This window comes from Miscanthus floridulus, chromosome 2, assembly GCF_019320115.1.
Source record: "Miscanthus floridulus cultivar M001 chromosome 2, ASM1932011v1, whole genome shotgun sequence".
Lineage (NCBI taxonomy): Eukaryota > Viridiplantae > Streptophyta > Magnoliopsida > Poales > Poaceae > Miscanthus > Miscanthus floridulus.
Window position 1 is genome coordinate 115,562,002 of NC_089581.1, and position 16,790 is coordinate 115,578,791.

The 16,790-nt window shown below is 43.4% G+C and overlaps 3 protein-coding genes across 3 annotated transcripts; 1 reads left to right on the plus strand and 2 right to left on the minus strand.

The window, feature by feature from the left end:
• Window positions 1-751: 751 nt before the first annotated feature.
• On the minus strand, window positions 752-4,249 carry LOC136528220 (uncharacterized). The gene is made up of 9 exons (XM_066521153.1): window positions 3,877-4,249; window positions 3,704-3,780; window positions 3,551-3,592; window positions 2,645-2,686; window positions 2,077-2,160; window positions 1,832-1,919; window positions 1,594-1,691; window positions 1,325-1,513; window positions 752-1,235 (listed from the first exon to the last, which is right to left on the minus strand). Exons 1-8 carry the CDS (start codon window positions 4,085-4,087, stop codon window positions 1,493-1,495), a joined length of 663 nt encoding a protein of 220 aa, XP_066377250.1. The 5' UTR covers window positions 4,088-4,249; the 3' UTR covers window positions 752-1,235; window positions 1,325-1,492.
• On the plus strand, window positions 4,219-7,201 carry LOC136528211 (putative magnesium transporter MRS2-G). Its single transcript, XM_066521143.1, has 4 exons — window positions 4,219-4,762; window positions 4,891-5,336; window positions 5,979-6,263; window positions 6,629-7,201. Exons 1-4 carry the CDS (start codon window positions 4,339-4,341, stop codon window positions 6,911-6,913), a joined length of 1,440 nt encoding a protein of 479 aa, XP_066377240.1. The 5' UTR covers window positions 4,219-4,338; the 3' UTR covers window positions 6,914-7,201.
• A 2,030-nt stretch (window positions 7,202-9,231) lies between these two features.
• On the minus strand, window positions 9,232-14,188 carry LOC136528228 (probable protein phosphatase 2C 72). The gene is made up of 5 exons (XM_066521163.1): window positions 13,627-14,188; window positions 13,054-13,479; window positions 12,214-12,581; window positions 11,315-11,551; window positions 9,232-9,809 (listed from the first exon to the last, which is right to left on the minus strand). The coding sequence occupies exons 2-5, from the start codon at window positions 13,373-13,375 to the stop codon at window positions 9,540-9,542; spliced, it is 1,197 nt and encodes a 398-aa protein (XP_066377260.1). The 5' UTR covers window positions 13,376-13,479; window positions 13,627-14,188; the 3' UTR covers window positions 9,232-9,539.
• Window positions 14,189-16,790: the final 2,602 nt, after the last annotated feature.

The window sequence follows — 16,790 nt, forward strand, 5'->3', positions numbered from 1 at the left end:
ATATCCTGGATGAGTCCTAACTCCAGCTCCCTTTCATTGGCCCTATATATGTTGTGGAATAGTTTAGGATGACAAGATGCATGGCTAATTATTCTTGTCCTTGTTGTTAGTGTCCAGTATCCACTGGACACTGGTTGGTATGGTCCTCACACGTGAGTGCAACGAATAACATCCAAAGGACACCCGACCTGCTACCTTGTCCCTCGCCGATCTGTCCAGGACGAAGAGCAGAAGATGGGAGTAGGAAATACAAAGAGGTGCGCTGTTTTGTCGTACCCGTACAGGAGAGACAATCAGACGAGAGAGATAGCACATGAGCTTTTTGCGTCTATGTATCAAGACTACAAGTGGAAATACATCCTTACTGCACAGCTCATAACATACTACCTCCTTTCAAAAAAGAAAAGAGGATACAATTCTATTTCTGATTAGTCAAAGCTGTCTGAAGTTTAACTAACTCTATAGAAAGACGTACACACATTTGTAACAACAAATACATATGCTACAGAAATATATTTCATAATAAATGTAAATGTTACTTATTTGGTATCATAAATATTGATTGATATCAAACTTATAAAGATTTAACTCAATAGTATTAAACTGATTCTTTTCGGGACGAAGGAAATGTTAGTCTCAAACATATGTACGAATCCTTGGAATATTCGAGCCCGTCCATCCTTCAGCCCATGTCACTCAGGACTCAGGAGTCAGGACGCCTGCAGTACAGCCTCCCAAAATGCATAGAAAATAGTCACTGAACAGGCACGCATAATATATCTGTTGCTTTTTCATATGCACACATAATGGCCCCGTCTGAAATATTACTTGTCTGGATAGCGATGCTAAGGTATTGGGGCTGCCTGGCTGCCCTTCTTCTACAGTCACCTGCAGCAGCTTTTTTACAGTAAATGCAGTCTGCAGCAATCACTTCTGAGCAGGCCAACAATAAAGTAGTCGGAAAAGGGGAAAAAAGATTTTAGGACCATCATCAAGAAAAGTCCCGAAATATTCAGCTCAGCTTTGCAAACGCATCATATCTCAGTGGTCGGTCGTGAGGCTTGTTGGTCGTTGCAGATTCTATTCTATGTACGACAAACAGAAAGTAGGATCTCAAATTCTGGAGGGGTTAGCTTCTACCAGATGGAAAAGGATCCACATTTATATCAGAAGAAAAGTTAAACTGATGGTTCTTCTACAGCTCTATCTCGAAAAGTTTTCCCATGCACAGCTTCCTGCAGCAATTTGAGTAAGAGTTAGATTTGTATCTATCAGAATGCAAAGTGGTCACAAACTATGTGGCTTCACTATCATTATTCATTACCTGGTAGTTCTATACGTAGCAAAACGAGTTACTGGTCTCCCTTAACAAAGCCAGAATCCTAACGCTTGGACTTGGTGATGTCAGGAAACCATTCCATGGTTTATCCAGTGCTTGAATTTTCTTCATAGGCCATGTTATTCTGCTTTACGTGTGTACTTCAGATTTTTCTCATTTGGAATCCTTTCCTGTCTGCAAGCATAATGGAGGACTTGACTCAGAGCAGGAAAAACAGAACAATTACTATGATGTTAGTACAAATCAGAACTAACCAGCATCTCATGGTCTCCCATTATTTCCTCAATCACCTCGCAGAGAACCTTCTCTGCACTGTTAGGAACAAGCGCAGCAAAAGCAGCTGGTTCCAACCCTGAAAAGAAGTAAATAAAAAGCTGACAATTTTATGAGATCTGACCTTAAAGCGTTGAAGTTCAGTTTATTTATTTGATTACAGAGTTTCACCTTATACATTTCACCATTTCATAATTTAAGGCAGAACTTTTGACTTACCAGTTTCTGGGAAGGCATTGATGAACATCATCATCTCCTCACCAGTCAGACCAGAAAATATGCATATCCTCGGCAGTGATCCTGCAATCTGTGAATTGGACATGCGCCTTAGCTAGAGTTTTAGATACAAATTTAAGAGTAGGGAATAAAATACCAATAAATGTCGCAAACTAAATTCTCAATAAAAGTATATGCACTAGCATTCTAAAAACTAAAGAATATGTTTACAATGTCTTGGTGCAAACCTTGACAGCTTCCAAATCAGGCTGCTCAGTGTGCATGGCATCCCATAAGGTTTGCTTTGTCATCTCCTCTGTACAATGAATCACCTGAGTCAAGTTAAAAGTATTGTGAGAACAAAACCAAAACAAACTTGGATGAATTTTCAGGGTTGCATCTACCAACTAAAAACTGCAATCGCACTAAGGACAACAACAAGAGAAAGGCATTATAAACTGAATTATATTGCTAATAAGTGTACCATTGTTGACATTTATTTACAACACATCACAAATAAAGTAAATCTTTGACCCATCAACTCAAATTTATTTCACTTATTTTCTTGCTGGAGAGTACATATATTTGTTCAGTTCATGTACCATCTGCAATAACATATAGCAGAACTATTTTCTCTAGTATAGCAAACTGACAGCTAACCTAGGCAGAATAATTACATATGAATGGCCAAACTGTTAAAAGGTTACTCTAGTTTGCTGACAGTATATGGAATAAACAAGTGACTTCATCACTCTAATCAACATGTATATGGATAGAGCATTCTCGCATGTCAGTGACAGCTGATGCACAACTTGCCTTGAGGAATTCACCTTCAAGCTCTTTCAGGAAGGCCTGAATCTGCACAAATTGTGGAACTCACGTAAGGTGGAACTGGCAACACAACACAAAGTACTCTCTCCATTCCAAATTATAAGATGTTTTGTCTTTTCTAGATACGTTGTTTTTGCTATGCACTTAGATATACACTATGTCTAGATGCATAATAAAAACAATAGATGCATAATAAAAACAATGTACCTAGAAAAGCCAAAACGTCTTAATTTGGAACAGAGGGAGTATTATTTACTACTGCCAATGACAATAAATGCAAGACATATATGATTTTTTTCTACCACTTTTTTTAAACAAACATGAACGTTCAGGTTTCTGAGCAGATGCCTACATGGCAACATGAAATTTTTGCAAGAAAACTATACCTGGGGCACATAGAGTATCTAGAACTCAGGTATACAATATACAGGGAAGCCATCTGCTTGGTGGAATCTGACGAAGCACAGCCTTATGTGTGATCATTTTTAATTTTACTACCAAATATTACTCCCTCTGTCCTGAAAAGAATGCAATTCTAGCGTTTCACCAAGTTTATACAAATCATCTAAAGTTTGATCAAGTTTATACAAAGGGTATCAATATTTATGATACCAAATTAGTATTATTAGATCCATCATGAATATACTTATTTGGTGTCATATATACCTGTTATCTTTTTGATAAATTTTGTCAAACTTTAGATTTTTTTTACTAAGTACAGAGCTAGAATTGCATCCTCTTCAAGGCAGAGGTAGTCTCTTTCTTTTTTCCCTAAAAAAATTACTGAGCAGCGAGCACCATCATTGAAGCGCTTTGGTTCTTTTAAATGTAATAATAGTGCAAAAATGGAGAAAGATACTAATGCTCTGCAAATTGACATCACTGATTTACCGTGACAGTTTCGCCTTTCTCAAATCCGATGAGCAATAGCGCCTGAAATTCACATATAGGAGTATGATATACTGTAATTTGCAGCGTTTCCATGAACTCGCATGATAGGCATGCAACGATAGAAGTGTAGAACAACTGCGAGCTGCGACTCACCGGTGGGCCGTACATGGGATCATCCGCGTTCAACGGCACAAACTTGGAGTCCTCTTCCATCAGCTCGGCCGGAGCTCCTGAGACGCACGGGTTTATCACATAAATGAACCAAAACCGAGTACTGCCAAGCTAGCTGAAGCGCGCAGCTTCCACCACCACACTACGCATATTACCTTCGCGGGGCAGCGATCGGAGTGAGCCGCGCCACTGGCACCGTCGTCTCCTCAGTGGCCGCACCGAGATGGAGGAGGGACCGCGCGGCACCCGCGCACGATCGGGGAAAGTGGAAGCACCAGAGCTTGCGGTGAGCGGACGCGGGAGCAGAACGGCGGCAGCGGGTGTTGCAGCCATCGGCGCCGGCAGCGAGAACGGGGAAGATATCATCCTCTTAGCTTGTGGATTGTGGTCTCCCTTTCGCTAGCGCTTTGCCAGCGCGGCTGCTTGGTGCGTTGACGCTGCACGCCATTTCAGCCGTCCGATCAGCATCCTAGGGCTTCCGCTCAGGAGCGGTTGGCCCTGGCCAGCCCACTCGTCTACCACAGATTGGAGTTGGACCACGACGACCGATCCCGCCGTCCGACCCCATTCACCCCCGTGGACCGTGCCCTGCCGCGGCACGCCGCCGCCGCGACGCCATGGGGAAGCGATCCGGCGGCCGGAAGCTGCCGTTCTTCACCAGATCCTCCTCCTCGTCGTCCTCCTCCAAGCGGAATCGCTCCGCGCGCCGCCTCCCTCCCCCCTCCAAGCAGGACAACGCGACGAGGGCTCTTCTCGCCTCCCCCTCCGCCGCTTCGCCGTCTGCGACCCCGGGCTCTGCGGCGGCGGGGCAAACCGCGCAGCCGCCCCCTCCCCTCTCGGCCACCGCGGGCGCCGGGGGTGCCGTGTCGGGGAAGGTCACCAAGAAGAAGGCCAGCGCGCGCCTGTGGATGCGGCTGGACCGCTGGGGTACCTCCGAGGTCGTTGAGCTCGACAAGGCCTCCATAATCCTCCGCGCCGGACTGCCCCCGCGCGACCTACGCATCCTCGGCCCCGTTTTCTCTCGTTCCTCCAGAATCCTCGGTGAACACACCCCGCCACCCCCCTCTCCCCGCCCTATTTAATATTCGATCATTTGTTTTTTGTGGTGATAAGCAAGAAGACGCAAACTTTGGTATCGTCCTAGTAATGTACAATGATTTTTTCTGCAGCTAGGGAGAAGGCGATGGTGATCAACCTCGAATTCATCAGGGTGATAGTGACTGCCGAGGAGGTGCTCCTGTTGGACCCTCTAGTGCACGAAGTGCTCCCTTTCGTTGACCAATTGAGGCAGCACCTGCCTCTAAGGAGCCTGGTGGGTGGGAATGGTGAATGTGCCCCTGATGGCAATGGGGAAAAGCAGAAGGGCTCGCCTGGAGGCCAGGTGCCCTGTCTTAATGAGGCGACTGGTGCAGAGCACGAGCTGCCATTCGAGTTCCATGTGCTGGAGGTCGCGCTTGAGGTTGTGTGCTCATCATTGGACCTTAGCGTGGCTGACCTTGAGAGGCATGCTACTCCAGTGCTTGACGAGCTGACCAAAAATGTGAGCACGAGGAACCTTGAGCGAGTGCGGAGCCTTAAGAGTCATCTTACCCGTTTGCTTGCCCGTGTGCAAAAGGTATCATTAAAGAAAGACTATGTGTGCTTAATTCCTCAGTCTACCTGAATTTGAGTAGTTTATGACCATGGTTGTTTCTTATTGTTGCATGTCAATTTTGTAGATCAAAATACCATTGAATTATATTACTAAGATAATCCTAATTAATTGGTTTCCAACAGTCTATTCTATTTGCAACAATGGAAATATGATTGAGTTCTTCAAACAGCCCTGTATACCGTGTCTGTTTATAACTGTGCAGCTTAGATTGCCTCATGTTGTAAATTGCTATAGTTTTAGTTGCTTTGTGCATAGAGTCACAAACCAATCCAGCTTGACTTTTTGCTCTGATCTTCTTCTTATCTAGCCTGATGCTCATGCAAAAAGAATTCCTCGATGTACTTACAGTTGTGTATCCACTATGGATTTGTAAAAGAGGCATGATTAATTTTAGCTGCGGGAAGACAAATAGAAACAAGCCATTGAATTTTCGTTTTTGGAATTAAACTGTAGGGCTTTCTTTCGTTCTCTCTTAAGCCTATTGTTTACATCATATTGTGGTGAGCTGCTGAGTGTTTCTGTTGTGCTTGTGACAATCTTGGTGATATCTCATATGCTGCTGTACTGGGATCTGTTATGCATTTATTTATTGTATCTTATCAGGTCAGGGATGAAATAGAACACCTTCTAGATGATAATGAAGACATGGAACATCTGTATCTAACAAGGAAGCAAGTACAAAACCAACAGGTTGAGGCTTTAATGTCATCTGCTGCTTCCAACAGCATTGTTCCTGCCGGAACAGGTGTGCCCAGGCTGAACTCTAGCTTTCGGCGTAGCATGAGCATTGCTACCAGCTTGCATTTGGATAATGATGTGGAAGACCTAGAAATGTTACTTGAGGCCTACTTCATGCAGCTGGATGGAATTCGCAACAGAATTTTGTCGGTTAGTCTCTTTATCCACACTGAAATAGCATGTATTGCCCTGTATTGTTGGTTATGTAATTATATGATGCTGTCTCCTGATACATAATCTGCTTATGCTAGAGAGAATACACATGCTTGTTTTCTACCAAACACAGAGCTCAGTCTATACAAGTTAAAGTAGTACTCCCTCCATTCCAATTTGTGAGTCATTCTGGCTTTTATAGATACATAGCTTTGTTATGTATCTAGACATCATGTGTATCTAGATGTGTAGCAAAAACTATGTACGTAGAAAAAACAGAATGACTTACAATTTGGAACGGAGGGACTACAAGATTTTGATTGTTTCTGTTCTGATATGATCTCTCCTTGAAAATAAAACAGGTTCGGGAGTATATTGATGACACAGAAGACTACGTCAACATTCAACTGGACAACCAGCGTAATGAACTCATTCAACTCCAGCTTACACTGACCATTGTATCCTTTGGCATAGCTGCCAACACTTTCATTGCTGGAGCTTTTGCAATGAACATCCCGAGCTCTCTGTACGACATCACTGATGGCAGCCTCTTCTGGCCATTTGTCGGGGGCACCTCATCCGCCTGCTTTGTAATCACCATCCTCTTATTTTGTTATGCCTGGTGGAAGAAGCTGCTGGGTCCTTGAGCACAAAGCAAAGGCAAGATGGCAGAGAGCCTTGTGATGTTTGCAGAAAGGAAGCAGGCGTTCTGAGGATATTAGAGAACCGTGGGGATAGCATGAAAACCGTACATAACATCTCACGAGTGGTCCATAAGATGAGTAGGTGTAATTTCTCATTAGCATAAACGAGATGATGTGATGATCGATATACTTCTGTTAACATCATTAGATGTAGCTCTTGCTGGCAGTGGAAAAATGTTGCCATGAAATTATATTATCCAGCAACGGTTGGTTTCTTGTACAGATTGCTTTTCTTTCTGTTTTGGAGCTACCATCTTCTGTGCAAGTTTTTGGGCAATCGGCAGGTGATGTTGTTTAGCCGACTATAGCCACATCTCGTGCCCAGTCTACTGATCGTTCTCTTCCACCTGACGATTTGTGACTCCCATGATGAGTGGATCAGTTGTTAAGGATCAGCTCTTCGCATATTTTGGTTAGCGTGTTGGTTGCTCAGTTGAGCCCTATCTCTCTTTGTTGTCGGCAGATGCTTGGGTGTGTGGATGTTCTTCACTTCATAACATGTTTCAGTTTGTTGTTCAGCTGGTTTTTTCTTCAGCAATGATGCTTGCATAAAGCTTTTCATGAGATAGGCTATTTAGAATTTGGATGATCAAGTTGATTTTGTTCGGCTGCTTGTGAAAAAAATTGCTACATCATTCCCCACTTGTCCTTCACTTTTTTTTTTTTTTTTTTGAGTGGAACCATGTCGATTCCCATACGAACGAAAAAAACATCTTGCTCATGAAAATCAATTTGGGCCACGAATAGTTTATAGGCCGAAATACATGGTCCATCATGCAAGTCTGCTTGGCAATACGCAAAGTACGTGTTTTGGTCATATCTCTACCACGATTCACCAGACTCCTATATGAAGTGTGGCAATTGTTAACTAGTGGAAATTCATGCGCGGTGTATGTGGCATGCGCTTCATAGTTGGCTCTAGCTTAAGGAGTACTAACTACTACACGTAGTTTTCTCTTGAACGGGCCCATACGTGTACTCGTACATATATAGTACCGTCGCAAATGGCAATATGTTACATACAGCGGCGCTCGAGCTTCATAGAAATCTCGCCAACATCTTTGTCGATTCGGTGGAGAATGATCCAGAAATCTCGCCAACATCTTTGTCGATTCGGTGGACAATGATGCTTTTTCAAACGTCTCTATTATGATTGGTATCAGTGCTGGTCAAACTTTATTAAATTTAACTAGGATTGTAAAAATAATAATAACATTTATATCTCTATATAAGTTTATTATAAAGATAGGTTTAACGATATAACTAATGATATTAATTATAACATAAATATTAATATATTTTTTTATATATTTGGTCAAAATTGAATACATTTTCTTAGGAAATAAGATTAATAGTTAAAAAGACGTACGTGTTTCCTTCAGGCCTTGTTTGTTTCTAACCCAAACCAAAGGGTTAGAGAGGAATAAGGAGAATTTAATACCCTACGGTCAAAATCTCTCTCAATCCCCTCCAATTTTCTCCAGCCCGCTTTGGTTTAGCGTAGAAATGAACGAGGCTTCATTGAGATGCTGCCGAGCGGTTCTGGATGCAGCGGCATGTCTTTGTGCGAGCCTGCGAGGTCATGGAGCGGCGTGGCCTTGCTGTTGTAGGCCACGACACCCCATGGCAAGAAGAAAAGGCAGGAAGAAGGTAGGAAAGGCCGACATATGCAAACTACTATTTATAATAGCTATCTAGCTAATAGCTATTATCTGATTTGTTTCAACTAATAGGATAGTAGTTATTTAAAGCTCAAGCTAACAATTAGCTAGTCTATTAATCTATATCTGTTTTGATAAAAAAACATAATTATTAATAGATAACTACTATCTATAGGGATCAAACAGGGCCTTAGCATGTTTGCCATGCCGGCATATCAAACGGAGGCTAATAGGCTAAGGGCTGAAAACATCCATTTTGCGATTTCAATAGTCTAAGGATCAAAATTGTCTTGTTGAAGCTCCAAAATCAGACTGACAATAGTTTGAGAACTAAAAAGGGCAAAATAAATAATAGAGAAGCCAGAGCTTTTTTTGGACCACCAGGAGCAGGAGCCGTCAAAAGTGGCTCCTCCAAAGGACTTGAGAGGCCCTGCCAAACAAGCCCAAATCTGCTATGCATGTGCCACACCATGTCAAAAGTGTCGAGAGGCTTCTCCCAAGTCCCAACAAACCAGGCAACAATGCCCTGGTGCGTGGAGATAGGAGAGCATCTCAGCTAGACAACCAGATCAATCTTGGGATGACATGACGGAACAGCACTTTATGGCGAAAGAAGGGGGCGATGAACTATTATCACAAGTTGATCCGGAGAATGTACAACCACCTGATATCCCATAAGTGATTCTAAAGGGTAAGGAAAAGAAAAAGAGGGCCAAAAAAGCTAAGAATAATCTAATCTTATATCTTGCTATCAGTTGCGCTAGTCACCAGGTTGAAAATCTAAAAAAGGTTTTACATGAACACAAACGGTGAAATACACTGTAGCTGGTCACAACTGCTCTTCTTTTTTACCTTTTTCCTTTACTTTTTTTTATCCTCTTACCTGGCCCTTCACATCCAGTGTGGTTTCAGTAAGAGTTGTTTAGCTCTGTGGGAACTGAGAATGGAGCAAGGGTGTTTGAAGGGATTGGAACCCCACCCCCTCGGAGAGAGACCGAGGGTCTGCTCCAGGCAGCAGTTGTCATGGCATTTGAATCGAAAAACACCACAATGACAGTTATATCATCGTGGAAGTGCCGCCTCACCCCCCGATCAATTTTCTTGAGGTCTGAATACCGCATCTCCCTCTTCTTTGCTGCTTCCTGCATTGCAGACTTTACTAACTTTCGAGCAATTCCCTGGTACATAAAAGTTAAGAGTGGCATCAAAATAACGGCAAGTGGTGTCATTGTGTAAAGAGTAATAAAACAACAAAAATAATGTAATAGGGGTTACGATTTTAACTTGAGAAAGTTTGTGGAGCCGTCACTGTACTTTCTCTCAAAATACTCCCTTATCTCTATCATTACATGTTTATATGCCATTGACACAGTATCCAATATAAACCTTGACTGTTATTATCATAATAATATAGTAGCAAAAAATGTTCTTTTAAGAACACTGCAATTGTATGAGATTTACAAAATGAGACTCCCTCGAGATACAGATACATGTCTTTTTAAAATACATTAAATCAACTTTTGAAATTTGGTCAATAAACATCATTTTAATATCAGGGTCTGTAACATTGAAAATCATTTGCGATTGATCTCAAAAAGTATTTTCATGATATTACAACTTTTGTTTGGTTTTATAAACATACTACTCCCTCCGTTCCAAATTATAAGACGTTTTAGCTTTTCTAGATTCATAATTTTTTCTAGACGTCTTATAATTTGGGACAGAGGAAGTACAATAGAAATTGTTGGGATATAGCCCTTCGCTCGTACCTTCACCCAGACGGACGAAGGTACCTTCACCGGGGTGAAGGGAAAGCTAGGGTGCTAGTCCCACACAGGAGAATGGAATGGGAAGAGAGTTCCCCTTGCCCTTGGGTTCTATTTATAGGGGAGGTGGGAGGTGCATCTTCCTCCCCACCCCTTATAGTTCACGAATTTACATGAAGGTCCTCAAACCTATTAGGCACTAGGCCTTTTTACATGGAGGGGGGGTAGGCACATCCGCCCCTACCCCCAACAGAAATATATGGTCAGAGTTACATTTTGGATCCTGTATCACTGTCCGGAACAGCATGTACCGTGGCGGGAGGAAGTATCTAACTACTAAATTGTACCGGCAACAACCAAAACTAGGCATGTAAACCTTCAACTCAAGTAACAACGATTCAAGTGACACGAAAATGGTCCACACAATGAAGATAGAGCATCCCAGATTATCCTGGAGATGGTCTAATTCAGTATCAGCCAAAAGTACAAACTTGCAGCGGCGTGAGCCACAGTGCAGTACGGTTTCTTCAGTTACATTTTGAGACAGTCAATAATCAATCATACAACAATAGTAGGTCTGTATAAACTTGAATGCTTAATCGCCTACAACTGAGGAAATGCTTAAATAAACTGTGCATTTTTAGAACAGACTTCCATTAATGGCCTACAACAGAGGGAATGCTTAATCCATAGCATCTTGAATGAACTTAGGACAGGCTTCTAAAAATGCACAAATATTGTTCTCAAATTTCTTAGACAAAAATACATCCATTACCTAAACAGAAATGAATGTCAAAATATGATTAAACTACTATAATTGCATGTATAGTATTGATCAGGCAAGTAATAACATGATTTAGCACTGAGTCTCGAAAAGACCAAGTTACAGAAACTAAACATAAGATTAGAATACATACATTACGCGGGCTACTTTGGACCATGTCAACCGCTTCCTGATTACTAAGATGCTCCCAGAGTCCATCAGATGCAAAAATGATGAACTTATCAGTTGGCTGTATTTGGTGTACAGTAATTGCTGGATCGGAACTAAGAAGTGGTCTTCTGAAAGTTTCCTGAAGACGAAACTTGCTGTGCAAAGGTTCTCTATTGAACTCTGGTTTCTTCAGATACACATCTCCAATTGACCTTGTTATCTGCAACAAATGATCATACCATGTGAGACGCAACCTGGAAGCAAAGCAATTCAACAAGCAAGATTGCATGACAGAATCTCATACGCATATACGCACTACGCAGCACAAGTAATTGGAATGGCATTTACAAGAAAACAAAGCTGATTTCATAGTTACCATTACTACCAGACCAAGATCACTTACAAAATGATTAACCTAGAATATGCACCTATACCTATCTTGTGTGACTCATGCACTAACTTCCATTAAGGGTGCAGCATGAATAATAAGCTCACTTTATCAAAAAATAAAAATAAAAAAATCACTAGGGGAGAATGCAATATGAAAACTAAATTCAACACCTTACAGCACATCGGTCATAATAACATTGTAGATTACTGCACCCACATAGGTATTTTAAAAGGTTGGTCCATGGCTATAGTAATACTCATGATTCCTGAATACAAATAAATATACTTAAGTGATAACATAACATCAAGATAAAACGAAAATGCAACCACAGAAGATAAAGCTGGCTACCCACATAATGCAAATCTCAGCTATGATGAGAACAAAGGTCTCAGCAGTTTTTTTTTTCTGCACTGTTAAAAATATTTGGATTGATGGGTCAGAATGAATAGACAAAAGACTGCCAACTTCATCTTATGCAAAAGCTAATGTACCTGGATAATACCCTTTACACGCCAAACATTGTGTTTTAGGACCACAATATGGGGATCATCAGGATGTGATGCCTGCAGCTCTCGTCTAACCTCCTCATAGGATGCATTGTGTTCTGCTGAGAGCTGCATTGCCAAAACCTCTCCAGTTCCCTTGACAAGTCTCCCAAGAATAGCACGGGAGTCCCCAAGGTTTGCAACATATAAAGTTCCGCTGCAAACCACGCCAACTAGACAGCAAGAGCCTACAGCTGCTAACTGAGGACTCACTGACCATTGGTCACTAACTACAGAAATGAAACCCTCCTCAGTCGCTCGGAATGCCTTCCGAATCACATCTGCTGACATGCCCTTGTGCTCAGATGCGAATCCTGGAAACCAAAGTTTGTCATGCAAAAGCATAAATGAGAAAAGGTAAGTAGTTAAAACAAATTGTGATATAACTAGAAGATGTGACAGAAGACACTATCCTTTCGCAATGATCAATAATTTCTAGCAGTTTTACAGTTACCAAACTATTCCATGCAATGATGTGCTTCCATTCTATTCCCAGTTATATCAAGATCGAATTTAGGATAACTTTGGCCTTTATCTAAACATAACTGCATTCAAATTTGTGCGTGCTTTTCCATGTCAATACACATAGAACCACGTTCTATGCAATGCATGCATAAAATCAAGTGTCACTGAAATGGCAAACATCTTTACTCTAGAGCAATCAACATCAACTCATACACACAGCTTGCATATCAGAATATTAGATGTATTGATCGTAAATCCGATAGCATAGCTTGATTGTTATTTGATCTAAGGCATGGACTTCAGCAGCGGTGGAGGCCTTACTCCTCAGGTGCTTGAAGAGATGATCATTGATGTACCGCGCCGTCTCCGGGCCACCGTGCCCATCATAGACCCCGACGAAGGTGCCTTGCAGTCCAGGCTCCGATGTGCTCAGCGGCCCGGATTCAACCTGGCTATGGTCCTCCAGCAGGTTATTGGCCTGGACCACGGCCATGGAGAACTCACCATCGACGACCTGCCCGCCGTCCTTGTACCACAGGAGCCCGTTCTGGCGGCCGGTGGCGTCCGATCCTTTGCGGGGGCGCCCGGCCGGTGATGCCGGCCCCCAGCAAGATTTCAAGTAATCCATCGCAGCCGATAGCATCCCTCATCTCCGCCGCCTCCCCATCGCCCACTTCGTGACGAAGACCATTCCTTTACTCTTTCCTTGTCCAGCAACTTGTTCTCGCTCCGTCTCCGCAACAAAATCTGCAATTGGAACCAAACAGGACGCACATGAAGATCAACCACCGCGAATCTAGCACCCAAATTGCATGATCGAAGGGAGGAAGGCCAGCAAGTCCACCATACTTTCCTTGCATTGGGAGGGGAAGCAAAGAAAAAAAAAGGAATTACCTTTTCTCGGATATTTTTCCCTAGTAGCTGCGCGCCCGGATTGCTGCGCCTGCGATCTCACAGCCAGAGGAAGCAGCCTTAGATCTGGAAACCTATCGATCTCGGGCACGGGGAAGGCAGCAAAGATTGGGTTTTTGTAGAAACGGTGGGCTCCTCCGCGGGAACCAAAAGAAGCAACCAGGAAACCGAACCGAAAAGACTAAAAAAAGATGGGCTCTTTCGCTTTGCTTCCCCCTCCTCCTCCCAAATCTCTGAGACTCGATCGAAGAACAGACAGGTAGATCAGAGCATCTTCTCCGGTCCACAGGATATATGGAGAGCGCAAGCAAGCAAAGAGAGAGGGAGACCAAAAACTACAGGAGAAGCAACCAAACCAGACCAGGGAAGAGGGATGAGAGAGGGGAGGGAGCTGATGCAGGGCCAGCAAGGCCGCGCTCAGAGATGGGCTCTACCGGTCCTAATTTCTCGAGAGGGGAACTTGGGAGTGGTGGCGACTGCTTCCCTTGTGCTGCTGCACCGTTGTTGTTCCGTTCCATTAATCCATTTTTTCCCTCTGCACTGCGCCATTCTTCCCCAGAAAGAAAAGGCAGCATTTATCCAGCCATCTTTCGCCTTGCTCTGCCTGCCTCCTCGTTTGACCTGTGTTTTGCATCACTAGATTTTCATGCGTGGATGAAAAATGTTACAGCTACTAAGTGATATGTCTAGAAATGGGTTGCTAGGATTTTTTTTCTAATAAAAATGCAAGTCAGAGATCAAAGGTATTTATATTTCCTACAATCCAAAATGTAAGTCTATACCATTAAAGTACTCCTATTTGAAATGATTATCATAGTTGTAAACAGCTCGTTCTTTTTTAATATAGTATTTTAACCAGTAGGGGCTTGCCCCTCCTGATTTTATTTTAAAAAATAATTACCATACAAAAAAAGATATATATTATGGCCATGTTCGTCTCTTTTATAATCCGTTTTTTTTTAGCTAGGTGTTTTTCTCTCACAGCAAATCAGTCGGAACAGTGTTTTGATTTGTTTTTCCAGCGAAACGAACGGGGCATATAAAGTATTAGTGTGAATCCAGTAATCCAAATATTATGCCGCCAATCAATATATAAATATAATTTTACTGTTGCAGCAGCCCCACACATACGAAAGGAGGCAAGTAGCAGGCTGACATCCATAGGCAATCAAAAGTAAAAAAGCGCAGCCACAGTCAGCCAGCTGAACAGCCTCATACGCTGATGTCACGAATAGCTCAAGTATTCATGGGTCATTGTGCCTGCGCACATAGTATTTCGTTCCACAATGGAAAAATGACTCTCATCCTGATCGTTAGATCGTTTCTGTGATTTCTATTCTGTGGCTTATAAGGGCCAGTTTAGTTCCAAAATTTTTGGTAAAATGGGCACGGTAGCATTTTCGTTGTTATTTGGTAAATAGTGTCCAATCATAATCTAATTAGGCTTAAAAGATTCGTCTCGTGGATTTCGTCTAAACTGTGTAATTAGTTTTATTTTTTATTTATATTTAATACTTCATGCATGCGTCTAAAGATTCGATGTGACGGAAAATGTGAAAAATTTTGCAAAATTTTTGGGGAACTAAACTGGGCCTAAGTTGGTTGATGTTTTTTATTATGAGAGAAAAATATTATATCAAACGAACATGGTGTCTATCTCTTTTTAAGATCTTTATTATTAATACATGGCCCACGTGTCTCTCTCACAGAGTTTATTGATCCTTGTGTTTAAACCGACTATAAGCATATAGTCTATTCCTCGTCTCTCTTCTCTCGTCTCTCTTTTATCTCAGTATTTATCCAGCTTACGGCGTGTTATTATACTCGCTCTTACAGCCGTGTGGCAGTATCATTTTCTCCGTGCAAACGATGAGACGGCCGTACTTAGCGCGGCCACTTTGTCAGTTTTTTTTTTTTTACTCGTCCGAACAAAACCCCATGGCTGGAGGGACGGACGGACGGATGGGCCTCCAGTGCGCCGCATCACGGCCTGGGCCTCGTTTAGATGCTGAAAAAATTTTAAACCGATGAATAGTATCATTTTCGTCTTATTTGATAAATATTGTCCAATCATAGACCAATTAGGCTCAAAAGATTCATCTCGTGATTTTCAACTAAACTGTGTAATTAGTTATTTTTTTTACCTACATTTAATACTCCATACAAGCGGCTAAATATTGATGTGATAGAGAAAGAGTGAAAAAACTTGGAATTTTGGTGGCATCTAAGCAAGGCCCTAGTGACCTTCGCGGAAAATTCCCCAGACCGGAACCGGACGACGCCCCTGCCGCCGAAAACGGGGGCGCCCGAGCCGCGGGCGCGCGCCTTTGGCGTGGTGACTGGTGAGCGACTGAGCGTGCGCGCGTGGCCATGGTCCATGGACGCCGCCACGGCTGGGCGGCTGGCTGGCACGGGACGACACGGCCACCACGTCGCTACTCGCTAGCTAGGCTAGGCAGCCTGGAGTTTTAGAAAAAAAAATACTATTTCAGTTGAGTTATTGTGAGAGAAAAATACTATTAGTTAAAAGTACTGAGTGTTCGGCTGAATGCTTCGAACGGTGCCCGCGTGAGTGGGCTGGCCAGCCCCAGCCGCGCCGAACACGCAATTAGTTAAAAGTCTTGGCGCTGATTCTGGCTGGCTCCTGTGACGTTCCTTTCTGTGTTTGGGCCGGCTGCTGTGGTCAATGCGGTGAAACAATGCCCAGCCGCCCAGGGCAAATCAGCAGCAGACACCACCAATTTCACAGCGGCGGAGCCTGCCCGCCCGGCGGTATCGTTGGTATCCCGGACCCGGGCCCGGGCCCGGGGCGACGGCAGATTATTCGGGACGGGGATGGGGATCGGGTTGGGGAAGCCTGGGCCCGGCGGCCCCTCGTGCGGCGTGCAGTCGGCTGGCCATCGCGTCTGCCTGCGTGTCAGTCCGACGACGCATCCCGCCACCACCCGCATCCGTGCCCGCGCGCTGATGCTTCCGCTTAGCTGTGGCCTCGCTGGTCTCCACGACGCTCCGAGGCCGTCCGATGGAGATCCGATGCGTGCGGATCCATCGCACGGCATGTACCGAGTACCGTACCGCCTGGTTCTCCCGTTTGCAGCGCCGCCACACATGTGGATGTGGCTGGCATTTAGCAGGATACCGATGAT